This window comes from Panicum virgatum, chromosome 1K (genome assembly GCF_016808335.1).
Source record: "Panicum virgatum strain AP13 chromosome 1K, P.virgatum_v5, whole genome shotgun sequence".
NCBI classification, from domain to species: domain Eukaryota; kingdom Viridiplantae; phylum Streptophyta; class Magnoliopsida; order Poales; family Poaceae; genus Panicum; species Panicum virgatum.
Window position 1 is genome coordinate 28,998,663 of NC_053136.1, and position 13,059 is coordinate 29,011,721.

The window sequence follows — 13,059 nt, forward strand, 5'->3', positions numbered from 1 at the left end:
CTTGTTTGTTCTCTCACAAGTGGGATTCTAGCCCAACAATCCAACTCAACTAACTGGCCCATTGTGCAGTGCCTTTCACTTCAAAGGTCCAGATGGCGAGCCAACACGATCGAACGGCCCAGAATCTCCAGATCTCACTATAAAACAACAACCACGCCCTCCCGTCTCAGCCTCCTCCGTTGCAGCGCCGCCACCATCTAGGGCGCATTCCCCACTCCTGTCCGCAGCCGCCGAGCCTGCGCCAGCCCTGCAAGATGGTACGTTCCGATCGTCTCCTGTTCCACCCCTCCGAGATCCGAATTTGTTCCTCCTTTCGTCGCCAGCGTTCTCGATCTGATTATGCGATTGATTCCTTGCGCAGGTGCTCCAGAACGACATCGACCTGCTCAACCCCCCGGCGGAGCTCGAGAAGCTCAAGCACAAGAAGAAGCGCCTCGTCCAGTCCCCCAACTCTTTCTTCATGGTACGTGTTCCTATCTCGGTTTTGCTACCGTCTCTGGTGAAAGCTACCCCTTTTTCGTTCACCCTTTTTCTTGTTTCTCCGTGTATTAACTGCGAAATCTTCTTGTCGTGTTGCAGGACGTCAAGTGCCAGGGATGCTTCAGCATGTAAGTTTTCCTGTCGCTCCAGCCTCTTTTCTAGGTCTAGAATTATGCGGTGCGCGGTCATTGATTAGTATTATTGTCGTTGTTGATTAGTGCTATTCTTTCTACATGTCTTCGTTGATTGAGTTTATTCTACTCACTAGACTGCTCTGATGCTTGTAATTATCTAGCCCTGTCCATCCGAAATGCATTATTGTTATTGGCATAAATTTCTCTAAGCTTAGTGCTATCACAGTGAGATTCGGTGAAAGCTAAGGTGACCTTGATACTTAGGGGCAATTGCTAGTGATATTGCTATTTCTAGTGCTTATAAAAAGAACGGCCTACATTTTTGTGCATTTAGTGTTTGTATGGTTTGGCTAATTGCTATTGCCAGGGGTGGTAATTATCCTGTTATATTGGTTTGCTTTCTGCCACATTTTTCAGCTTATGAACTTTGCATTTAGTGTCTTTATGGTTTGGCTAATTGCTATTTCCAGGCGTGGTAATTATCCCGTTATATTGGTTTGCTTTCTGCCACATTTGATTGTTTTGAGTATCAGACTTAGCAGGCCGTAACTAAGAATCAAAGAAAATCTCAAACCATCTCACGTGATAAGCTCCTGCTGATAGTAGCACGCTCCTATAGTTATGTTTGGTATTGGAGTATTTTTATGTGTCTGAACTAAATTTTTGAGCAAAGAAGCATTTTGGATGAGCATGTACTGTTTTGTCATCCTGTTAACTTAGTAGTACTTGCTCCTTGGGACTTCCATGTTCATAATAGTTGGATATTTTCATCGATGTATTGCTTTCACTTCTAAACATCATGCTTTCTGGTCTCATGATTGTATACTTTTGTTTTGCAGAACCACTGTTTTCAGCCACTCCCAGACTGTTGTGGTGTGCCCGGGCTGCCAAACTGTCCTCTGCCAGCCCACTGGAGGAAAGGCTAGGCTCACGGAGGGTTGCTCCTTCCGCCGGAAGGGAGACTAGAATGTAATCTGGAAGACGATGTTTGTTCTGAGCCAAGTTTTTCACTTTGAGTATGTAGCCGTCAAATTTTGTGCTATACTGCTATGTGAAATGTTAGGGCCCTGAACTGCTGCTTACTATAAGGCTTTCAATATCTATTCCTATGTTATGTACTGGATACTACTACTCAATGTTCTGTTTGGCACCTGCTTTATCTAATTAGCTGGGGTTGTTTTGGATTATGATGAACCAAGTGGTGAAATTGTTGAATACTCTCGGTTGGCTTGCAGATATCTCCCTTGTTCAGCTAAAGCACTTTTTCCTGGCTTTCCATTACTCGAATGCAATGTTGTTTAGTTTTGTTATTTATCTGGTTATGCTTGTACTTCGCTTGATATGAACTAGCTATGATGGATGCTTGTTTAAATAATATCTGATAGTTCTGATTGCAGGTATAAGTTTCTAGGGTCTTGGAACTCTGCTATTTGAAACAAAAGATTAACGGACTCTGATTTTGTCAGTAAAAGATCTTGGAAGAGTAAAATGCACTGTGGGTACATGAACTTGTAGTGCTGTGTCAAATAGGTCCATAAACTTAGAAACCGGACATCTAGCCCCTCGAACTTGCGAACCCGTTCACCCCAGGTCCAGTCTGGTTTTGCATGGCTTGCATGGCACTGTGCGCCCGCGATTTGCTACAGTAAACTCGGATTTGCTAAAGTTACCGCGGTTTTGTTTTTCTTTTTCTAATTTATTTCGGCTGAATCTTTGAAAAATCATAATTCTTCGATACAACATCGGATGAAGATGATTTTTATATGAAAATTGTAGCCCTCGACGAGATCTACAACTTTCTAGTTTTGAGTTTTTTCATTTGATGAAGTTAAGTTGCCTAAAAAAATTATACAAAAGTATAGCACTATAATAATCACGTAATTTTGCTTGTCGCACTAGAAAATTAATATATTTTTTTATTTGTTGTCAAATGAAGACACTTTGTATACCAAAATTTTAACGATCTAGATTCTTGTAGTTTTGAGTTTTTACATTTAAAGTTGTTAAGATGTTGATAAAATAGTATAAAGCCTCAACGTCTTTTGCGTACTTAATATGCTGCTTTATACTGTTTTATCGACATTTTAACAACTTCAAATATAAAAATTTAAAACTCTAAGAATCTAGATCTTTTAGAGTACTAAAATTTTAGTATACAAGTGTCTTCATTTGACAACAAACAGAAAAATATATTAATTTTCTAGTGCGACAAGCAGAAGTACGTGATTATTATGGTGTTGTACTTTTGTATAATTTTTTTGGGCAAATTAAATTCATCAAATGAAAAACACACAAAACTAGAAAGTTGTAGATCTCGTCGAGGGCTACAATTTTCATTTGATGTTGTATCGAAGAGTTATGATTTTGTATCGAAGAGTTATGATTTTTCAAAGATTCAGCCGAAATAAATTAGAAAAAAAAAACAAAACCGCGGTAATTGTAGCAAATCCTGATTTACTGTAACAAATCGCGGGCGCACAGTGCCATGCAAGCCATGCAAAACCAGACTGGACCTGGAGTGAACGGGTTCGCAAGTTCGAGGGGCTAGATGTCTGGTTTCTAAGTTTATGGACCTATTTGACACAGCATTACAAGTTCATGTACCCACAGTGTATTTTACTCATCTTGGAATGCCAATTTTTATGTTCTTAGTCCATAATAATTCATGTTATTTGTCAATGTTCAAAAAGTAACTGGCATTTGAAAACTGATGTGAGTTTGCAATCGTAGGGAGCAGTCTTGTACTGAGTTATCTGATCTACAGTAGGCTTTACATTGATATCATTTACAAGAAATAGCTGCTTGAATATGGCTGTGTTTAGATGAGGGGAATTGGGGGAGAAAAAGTCACATCAGTCACTGTAGCACACTGTAGCACTTTTCGTTTGTTTGTGGTAAATATTTTCCTACCATGACCTAACTAGGCTCAAAAGATTCGTCTCGCAACGTACATCAAAACTATGCAATTAGTTTTTTTATTTAACTACATTTAGTACTCCATGCATAAGTTATTTGCTATATTTAATGTTTCGATGTGATGGATGTGATGGAAAATTTGGAAATTTTGTGGGAACTAAACACACCCTATGATGCATTAGCACACACTGCTCTGTCACTTCAAGTCCGCATGGGATCAGAGCAAGGCTAATAATTTAGCCCATTGCTGGCTGCAAGACTCTTTGTAGCTCATCTCTCAGCCCATTTATATAGTGGTTAGCTCTCCACTATTAATATATCGCTCACTTGTATATTTCACAAACTTTTTTGATTCTTGTGTCAAAGCTGACTGTAAGTTTACAGCTCACTCCCTCTTTCTCTCTCCACTTCTCTCTCCTTGAGTCTGCTTTTAGTTTACCATAATACTTGCTCTCAGGACTATTCGGATTGGCTGCTCTTTGATGAGCGGCAAGTCTTGTTAGTCCCATAAAACCATGCTGCACCTTGCTCCCAACATTGCATTTTGTCTTGGTAATTGTGTTTTCTTTCCTGTACCAGGTTGCACCGGAGGTGCATATCCAACTCATGTAAATAGATAGACTTCTTCAAGCTCCCAGTTTTTGTTCTTCAAATCGAAATATACGAGTTGAACTTAATCAACCTAATAAAATTTATCGTTGCTAACAAAGTTTTAGCCAAATATCCCTCCTACATCCCATGTTAGGTTATATAAGCACATTTTTCTTGCATAAAATTCTAATTACCATGCAAATGCACACCAGTAGTGACGTCATTTTCATGGATTTATTCATCGATCATTGTATTTGGAATCATTTCCTTTTGTTCTTTTTTTTAGAAACCGGGATAATATATTACATATGATTCTCAAAGTTTACATTCTTACAAAGACAACTTTGGAAAATAGAAAAAATACAGCACAGCCCTTGCAAGAACACCCCGGTCGTTCTCGTCACCGGCGAACGGAGCTTCCAGCAGCTTGAGTCCGTTCCCCCTACCGACGAATAAACATAGTTTTTGATTGCCTCCAAGAGTAGTATAACGAAATCATTGACATACTGTAAAACGCTGAACGCCCTGGCTAAAGATGGCCATCGGCCATCAGCTCGCCGAGAAACAAGAGAGCTGGCGCCACAAGATCCACCCAGAACTCCAGCTCACCAAACGACGAGACAACCCAACGGGGAACTGAACCACCTAAACAGGTGGGAAGTAAGAACCAACCCAGTTTCTTAGTAACGAGTTGGTAGACATACCTCCCAGATCCACCGCCGACACCAACATCAACGGAGATGAGGAAGGGACAAACGAACCTCACAAGGCAACCGCAATCGACAGATGCAGCACCTTGGACGGAGCAAAATATCTTCCAACCTCCAGCAACCATGTCGTTGGCTTTCAGGCCGACGGGGCAGCCAAGGGCGTGGACGCAACCGGAGAAAAAAAAAACCACAGAAGAATCTAGCAACTATGCACAATAAAACATGGGAAACTTCATCGTTGCTAGATCCTCCGATTAAGGCACCAAAGCTACGCACCACGCACTCAGCAACCACCGTCAGACACCAATCACCTCCAACATCAAAGCCACCAGAGAAGGCATCCAACCCTGACCCTGAACTGTACCTCATCCAATCCGTAAACGAAGCAGCGCCGGAGGTCCCCATGACCGGAGACCCTGCTGAAACCGGCGCCGTCGCTATGGAGGAAGGGTACAGAAGAGAACTCCGGCCATCAGACCCGGAGGAAACTAACCCTAATCTAAGAGAACCTAGTCTAATAGGGTGGGAAATATACATCGGTACCTCAAGCTCTCCGGTTCCCCACACCTCCCGGGCCAAGAAGGCCACAGGAGGCGCAGGGACCCGGCAGGATGAACCGGATCGAAGGAACTCCTTTTTCGCCGCTACAGTAGAGAGCGAAGGAGGAAGAAGATTCGAGAGAAGATTGTTCTTTTTTTATTTCTTTTGAGAGGATCTTTTTTTTATTTAGGAATCACAAGTGGTGGGATTCTAGCCCAACAATCCAACTCAACTGGCCTATTGTGCAGTGCTTTTCACTTCAAAGGTCCAGATGGCGAGCCAACACGATCGAACGGCCCAGAATCTCCAGATCTCACTATAAAACGACAACCACGCGCTCCGCTCAAAACCCTCCCGTCTCAGCCTCCTCCGTTGCAGCGCCGCCGCCGCCGCCTCCATCTAGGGCGCATTCCCCACTCCTCGTCGCCGCCGCCGAGCTTGAGCGAGCCCTGCAAGATGGTACGTTCCGATAGCATCCTGTTCCACCTCTCCGAGATCCGAATCAGTTCCTCCTTTCGTCGCCAGCGTCCTCGATCTGATTACGCGATTGATTCGTCGCGCAGGTGCTCCAGAACGACATCGACCTGCTCAACCCCCCGGCGGAGCTCGAGAAGCTCAAGCACAAGAAGAAGCGCCTCGTCCAGTCCCCCAACTCTTTCTTCATGGTAGGTGTTCCTTTCTCTGTTTTTCTCCCGTCTCTGGTGAAAGCTAGTCCTTTTTCGTTCGCCTTTTTTCTTGTTTCTCCGTGTATTAACTGTGAAATCTTCTTGTCGTGTTGCAGGACGTCAAGTGCCAGGGATGCTTCAGCATGTAAGTTTTCCTGTCGCTCCAGCCTCTTTTCTAGGTCTAGAATTATGCAGTGCGCGGTCATTGATTAATTGTATTATTGTCGTTGTGGATTAGTGCTATTCTTTCTACATGTCTTCGTTAATTGAGTCTATTCTACTCACTAGACTGCTCTGATGCTTGTAATTATCTGGCCCTGTCCATCCGAAATGCATTATTGTTATTGGCATAAATTTCTCTAAGCTTAGAGTGCTATCACAGTGAGATTCGGTGATAGCTAAGGTGACCTTGATACGTAGGGGCAATTGCTAGTGATATTTCTATTTCTAGTGTTTATAAAAAGAACGGCCTACATTTTTGTGCATTTAGTGTTTGTATGGTTTGGCTAATTGCTATTGCCAGGGGTGGTAATTATCCTGTTATTGGTTTGCTTTCTGCCACATTTGATTGTTTTGAGTATCAGACTTAGCAGGCCGTAACAAAGAATCAAAGAAAATCTCAACAAACCATCTCACGTGGTAAGCTCCTGCTGATAGTAGCACGCTTCTGTAGTTATTTTTGGTATTGGAGTATTTTTATGTGTCTGAAATAAATTTTTGAGCAAAGAAGCATTTTGGATGAGCATGTACTGTTTTGTCATCCTGTTAACTTAGTAGTACTTGCTCCTTGGCACTTCCATGTTAAAATTAGTTGGATATTTGAATCAATGTATTGCTTTCACTTCTAAACATCATGCTTTCTGGTCTCATGATTTTATACTTTTGTTTTGCAGAACCACTGTTTTCAGCCACTCCCAGACTGTTGTGGTGTGCCCGGGCTGCCAAACTGTCCTCTGCCAGCCCACTGGAGGAAAGGCTAGGCTCACGGAGGGCTGCTCCTTCCGCCGGAAGGGAGACTAGAATGTAGTCTGGAAGATGATGTTTGTTCTGAGCCAAGTTTTTCACTTGAGTATGTAGCCGTCAAATTTTGTGCTATGTGAAATGTTAGGGCCCTGAACTGCTGCTTACTATAAGGCTTTCAATATCTATTCCTATGTTATGTACCTGATACTACTACTCAATGTTCTGTTTGGCACCTGCTTTATCTAATTAGCTGGGGTTGTTTTGGATTATGATGAACCAAGTGGTGAAATTGTTGAATACTCTCGGTTGGCTTGCAGATATCTCCCTTGTTCAGCTAAAGCACTTTTTCCTGGCTTTCCATTACTCGAATGCAATGTTGTTTAGTTTTGTTAATTTATCAGGTTATGCTTGTACTTCGCTTGATATCATACTAGCTATGATGGATGTTTGGTTAAATAATATCTGATAGTTCTGATTGCAGATATAAAGTTTCTAGGGTCTTGGAACTCTGCTATTTGAAACAAAAGATTAATGGATTCTGGTTTTGTCGGTAAAAGGTCTTGTACTGCCAAATTTTATGTTCTTAGTCCATGTTATTTGTCAATGTTAAAAAAGTAACTGGCATTTGAAAACTGATGTGAGTTTGCAATCGTAGGGAGCATAGTCTTGTACTGAGTTATCTGATCTACAATCAAGGTTGGGTAAAGAGGATTCCGTCGTGGTAGAAAATGTTGTCTGTCCGGTCCTGAACTGTTTAATGCTCATAGCATGTAAGTGCTAGAGCCTGTTTGGAAATGTTTGACACGGCACCCGCAAAGACTTGTCTTACCTCCATATCTAACAGTACGCTGTTTACAAGTTAGCTTCAAAAAAACAAAGCTGTTTACAAGTTGAAACTGAATGCTTTCGATGATCGTCAATGTCTTGAGATTTTGGTGTGCCCTATAGCAAACAGAAACCGGAGGGCGATGTTAGGACTATCCACTTCGTCTAAGTTTTTGCAATGCACATTCTGTGACTGGAGGAAGGGCGTCTTGACCTCAAAAGGTTTGTTAGCGTTGCTGCGAGTGATTTCATTTCAGTTTCTGTGACCGGAGGAAGGGCGTCTTGACCTCTAAAGGTTTGTTAGCGTTGCTGCGAGTGATTTCTGTCGTGGTGTGCAAATCCACAGCCGGGTGCCGTAATGCACCCGGCTAAGCTCAGAGGGTGAGTACTCGGGGGTTAGCTAGGACTAGTTCGATCTAGATACAAGAACACGATGAACACAGCAGATTTAGAGTGGTTCGGGTCGCTGGAGCGTAATATCCTACGTCACTGTGCGTTGTATTGCTTGTGCTCTCAAGAGGTTGAGAACGAGGTTGTTCGGAGTGAATCCAAGCTTGTGTTGTGTCTGTCTTTTCTTGGACTTAGCTGAGTCTGTGTGTATGTGTGTTCTAGCGGTGCTCTCCCTTTTATATGTCCAAGGGGAGCACGTACACTGAGCGGGCCCCCAACATGTGGACCGGCGATGTATTATAAACTACACTTTGACCTTCAATGTCTCAGATCCGGAGATTTTGTCGTCGGCTTCCGTGCGTAGCTTCTGACCAGGGATGGTCTTGAGCTGTCATGTCAGAGTAGAGTCTAGCCTCTGCAGCCGCGCGTCGAGGTCATGATGAAGCGCCGAACTACTGACTCAGTCCACTAAAGCAGCGTGCACTGTTGCTCCAGTCAGTAGCTGGTCATTATGACTCGTCGCCCATGCGCGCGGCGCTGAGTCTTTAATGCTTGCCTTGGTAACTGACGAGCCACCTCGGTAACTGGCGATCTACAGTGTGGACTAACAAAAGCTGCCCCGTGCCCAGAGGCAGCAGAGCCCGCCTCAACCACTAGCACTTAATGCGGGTGGGCGAGGGAGCTTCCAGCGGAAGGCTTGCGCCCGCGCCCGCGTCTGCATGACACGTGGCGGCTCCGGACCCCTCCCGAGCAGCTAGCTGAGCCGAGAGCTCACGAGGGTCCAGATAGGCACGTGGAGGTCCCGGACCCATTTGCGGGAGTCCGGATGGCATGTGGAGGTCCTGGACCCACCTGCGGGGGTCCGGGTCCGCGGCCACAGGTGTTGAGCATTTCCATCTCTGGGACACGTGGTGACACCGAACCCGTCCCCGAGCGGGAAGCGGATCCGGGACCGTTGGTCCGGTGAGATGGAGTCGGACCCCAGGGGTCCGGCTTCTTAGCTCCTTAGTGCGTAGTTACGGATAACTACGTGAGTCGTGGTACAGTAGGAGTGGGTACCCCAGCTGCAGGGTACCGACAATTTCATTTCAGTAACTGAAGGTTGGGAGAAGGGCGAGGTGGTGCCTGAGGCTCATAGGATTGACATGATGAATGGAAGAGTTGGGATGTTGGATTGAAATGAAGAACAAAATTTACAGCCCAATTTGGGGAGGCTGGATCATTTGTTTTAGGTCAGGTCCTCTTTGCTTGAATATCAAGATGGATTCGAATTCACTTTGCCAACAGAAATAGTATGCTTCAGACTTTCAAAAGCCCTTTGCACAGGTGGTGAAGTATCCAGTGGAGCCGCTCCTGCTGGGTCCTGAATGGTGGGGAGCACTTTAGATGGTCGTCCATGGCTGCGTGCAAGCTTAGGAAACAGGCCCCGGGCTTCTTTGCGTTGATGAGCGGCTTCATCAGTGCCCAACTCGCACGCAACATCACATCACAAATGTTCCTAGCTTCTTCGCCAATACAGGCACAAATCCATTCCTTGTGCCTAAAAATGGCCTGCACGTACCCACATGCTTCCTGCACTACTGCACTGGAACAGGCGACATTCCAAGCCAGAGGCAGACGCCCCGGCATGGCATCACGGCCGTCGTCCGGCGGCGACGCAGAGGCGCCGCTGCTGGCGGCCAGCGGCAGCGGCAATGGCGCGCCAACGGCCGCGGCTCCGACGACGACCGTGGTCGGCAAGGCGCTGAGCAGCACGGCCGACCTCGCCAAGCACCTCCCCACGGGCGCCGTGCTCGCCTTCGAGATGCTGTCGCCGTCCTTCACCGCCGACGGCGCCTGCAACGCCGCCAACCGCGCGCTCACGGGCTGCCTCATCGGCGCCTGCGCGCTCTGCTGCTTCGCGCTGTGCTTCACCGACAGCTACCGCGACGCCGCCACGGGCGCCCTGCGCTACGGCTTCGTGACGCCCAGCGGCCGCCTGCTCCCCATCGACGGTGGCGGCGGCGGGCCGCCGCCGCCGCGGGACGAGCGGTACCGGCTGGCCGCGCGCGACGTCCTGCACGGGCTGCTCTCGTTCGCGGTGTTCCTGGCCGTCGCCATGGTGGACCGCAACGTGGTGGCCTGCTTCTACCCCGTCGAGTCCGCCGCCACGAGGCAGCTGCTGGCGGCCGTGCCCGTCGCCGCTGGCGCCGCGGGGAGCTTCCTCTTCGCCATGTTCCCGTCCACGCGCCGGGGGATCGGCTTCCCCGTGGGCTCGTCCTGATGAAATACATACGTCGTCGGTGGGTTGGTGGTGATCATGGCGTCGTGCAGCACTTCGATCATTCGCCTGAAACCGCTGATGAGATCATCTCGAAATTTTTTAGAACCATTCGAACAGAAAGTTCATGTGGTTCTCAAATAAAAACAAAAAGATACCGGTGGCTGCACGTAAATCGGAAATCTCTGTTTTACCGCTGGTGCCGGTACATTTGAAATTGATTTATCTTTATGTCTTGATGATGAAACCTGTACGGGTAGAATGTGTAATGTGTTTATGATGCGCACATGCTTTGAGATCCATTTTAATCATACCAAGATATCATATGCCGATTCGTTTCGAAATGTATATTTCACCGGACTTTTTCGCTAAAAAATTCTACTCCGCCGTGTCCTTGGCATCAATAAAATAATTGTGCAACGTTGTAGATGGACTTGAAGGACTCAGCTTTTTGGTTTGAAATTTGTTATTTTTATATCTCACAAACAAAGTCGATTTTGGACAAGATATTTTACAAAATTGTGTATCATCATATCATCTATATGTGTGATTTTTTGGTGAATTTAGACAACTTTTTTGCCGTGATTTGCACGGGTTTTCACAAAGTTGTGGTTTGCACCAGATATGTTCCTTTTGGAATGGGAGGGATCAGCACATCTTCGGCTTCCTTGTGAGGTTTAGCCTCCGGATAACTTTGTGCTACCTCCAAACCCAAATGCAATCACAAAGTTGCTCGTCCACGAGGTAGCTGCAGGGACACCACTCGAACCTTCTGGAACTAGCTGGCTGCTTACCCCTGTACAGCAGTGGACATGGTGGTGGGTCGATCCATTCATTTCAGCGTACTTGTAAAACCCTGCTGCTTGTGTATTGTTACCCGCTGCTTGTGTGTTGTGACCTTAATAAGAGTGAGGCCTGCTTGCTGCTACTCCACCAGGATACACTAAGCTGCGTCGTTTGGAGGTAAAATCAGTGCAATAAATTGACGTATTGCTTCCGAGGCATGGGAGGTCGATTCGGAGATTGATCGCTGGCATGCAAGATGAGCAACGCTGAGCGCGAGAGGGAGACGCAGTAGCTGACAGGCTGGACAATGGTATGTTGTAGGTTGGGGTGGTAAAAGGCCTTAAAATTTGATTGCAAATTTGGCATTCTTGCTCCTATTTTGATCTCAAATGGTGATTATGTCCTTATTTTTTGAGTCGTGCGATTTTGCCCCCACTTTTTTGAAACGAAGCCTCCGTTATTTACCCCTCTTTTAGACACCATTAGTTGTATGCCAGGTAAACTAAAAAAATAAATTGGAGGAAAATCCTTAGCAATGGGAAAAGATCTTGGTAGCCCTAACCATATCCACAATTCCACGCCCCTCTGACTATCCTTTATCATCCTGATTCCAGAGTCCAGACCGTCCCTTTTCCCATCCCGTGTTGCCCTTGAACCCTAGCAGGTGCAGGAGGTGACGAGGCGGCGGTGCAGTACAGGAGAAGGCAGCGATGACAGTTGCAGCACGAGCACGAGGCAACGCGTGCACGCGCCGGGAGGCGGTGGCGACGGCAGCTCTAGCGCGCGCGGGGCAAAGTGGGCGCGGGAGGGGGGAGGGAGGGGGAGGGCGGCGATGGCGGCTGCAGAGCACGCGTGCGTGGGGAGGAGCGGCGACGGTGGCTGTAGCGCGGGCGGTAGGGTGATGCGGCCGCGCGTGGGGAGGAGGCGTGGGCAGCTGCAGCAGGCAGCAGCGGCAGCAGGGGAGGAGAGGAGGTGGTGGTGGTGGTGGCGATGGAAGAATCAAGGTAAATTTTATTCGATGCTGTGATTTAATTCTCGTGGATTGAAGTCGGTTTCTTGTGGATTGAAATCAGTTTGTAGGTTGAATCGGTTTGTAAGAGCTAAGTGGAACAGCAAGGGGAAGGGGGAGGAGCAAGAGCAAGAGGAAGATGAGGAAGGACAAGGAGTTTGGCCACATTTTAGGCATAGATTCTCCATGTGATGTTTGTCATTTGATTTGTATAAGCTCTCTACTACTTTACTTTTATTGAATTTGCGTGTTGGAATATGATCTGAAGATGATGGTACCTCTGTTCGGATACGATGGATTGTGATTTGTTCCTTTTGGTGTGTGTATATATATATATATATATATATATATATATATATATATATATGTGTGTGTGTGTGTGTGTGTGTGTTGTGCAAGTTATGCGAACTTGAGTTTATCATGTTGTGTCATGTTGCTATAAAATTTTTGAAGAATTTATCAAATTTTGGTCATTTTTGTAAGTTTGGTTCAGACCTCTGAAAATGTTGTTCTATTCAAATTAGTGGTAAAATCACCAAATTCAGATAATAGTATGAGCAAATCCGCAAGGGCACTGCCCCCATTCGACACGTCATCAGAGCTCTTGCTTCTCCTTTCCGTGGAGGAAGGTGGACGATTGATTCTGTCGAGTCAGATGATGACGTGTCGAACGGGGGCAGCGCCGCCAGTCAGGATGCAACTGGGTCGTCTTTGGTCAATCAGTGTCCAACCCACTAGACCCAATGGAGAAAATTTGGGTACTGGGTTGACCCAAAAATATCATAAGGTT

The 13,059-nt window shown here is 46.1% G+C and overlaps 3 protein-coding genes across 3 annotated transcripts; all 3 read left to right on the plus strand.

Annotated features, from left to right (window-relative positions):
• Positions 1 to 103: 103 nt before the first annotated feature.
• LOC120701579 (40S ribosomal protein S27) lies at positions 104 to 1,852 on the plus strand. Its single transcript, XM_039985573.1, has 4 exons — positions 104 to 257; positions 362 to 463; positions 580 to 608; positions 1,454 to 1,852. Exons 1-4 carry the CDS (start codon positions 255 to 257, stop codon positions 1,578 to 1,580), a joined length of 261 nt encoding a protein of 86 aa, XP_039841507.1. The 5' UTR covers positions 104 to 254; the 3' UTR covers positions 1,581 to 1,852.
• A 3,811-nt stretch (positions 1,853 to 5,663) lies between these two features.
• On the plus strand, positions 5,664 to 7,319 carry LOC120701591 (40S ribosomal protein S27). The gene is made up of 4 exons (XM_039985580.1): positions 5,664 to 5,830; positions 5,935 to 6,036; positions 6,153 to 6,181; positions 6,930 to 7,319. The coding sequence occupies exons 1-4, from the start codon at positions 5,828 to 5,830 to the stop codon at positions 7,054 to 7,056; spliced, it is 261 nt and encodes an 86-aa protein (XP_039841514.1). The 5' UTR covers positions 5,664 to 5,827; the 3' UTR covers positions 7,057 to 7,319.
• A 2,209-nt stretch (positions 7,320 to 9,528) lies between these two features.
• Positions 9,529 to 10,800, plus strand: LOC120651959 (protein DMP6-like). The gene has a single exon (XM_039929610.1). The coding sequence runs from the start codon at positions 9,611 to 9,613 to the stop codon at positions 10,475 to 10,477; it is 867 nt and encodes a 288-aa protein (XP_039785544.1). The 5' UTR covers positions 9,529 to 9,610; the 3' UTR covers positions 10,478 to 10,800.
• Positions 10,801 to 13,059: the final 2,259 nt, after the last annotated feature.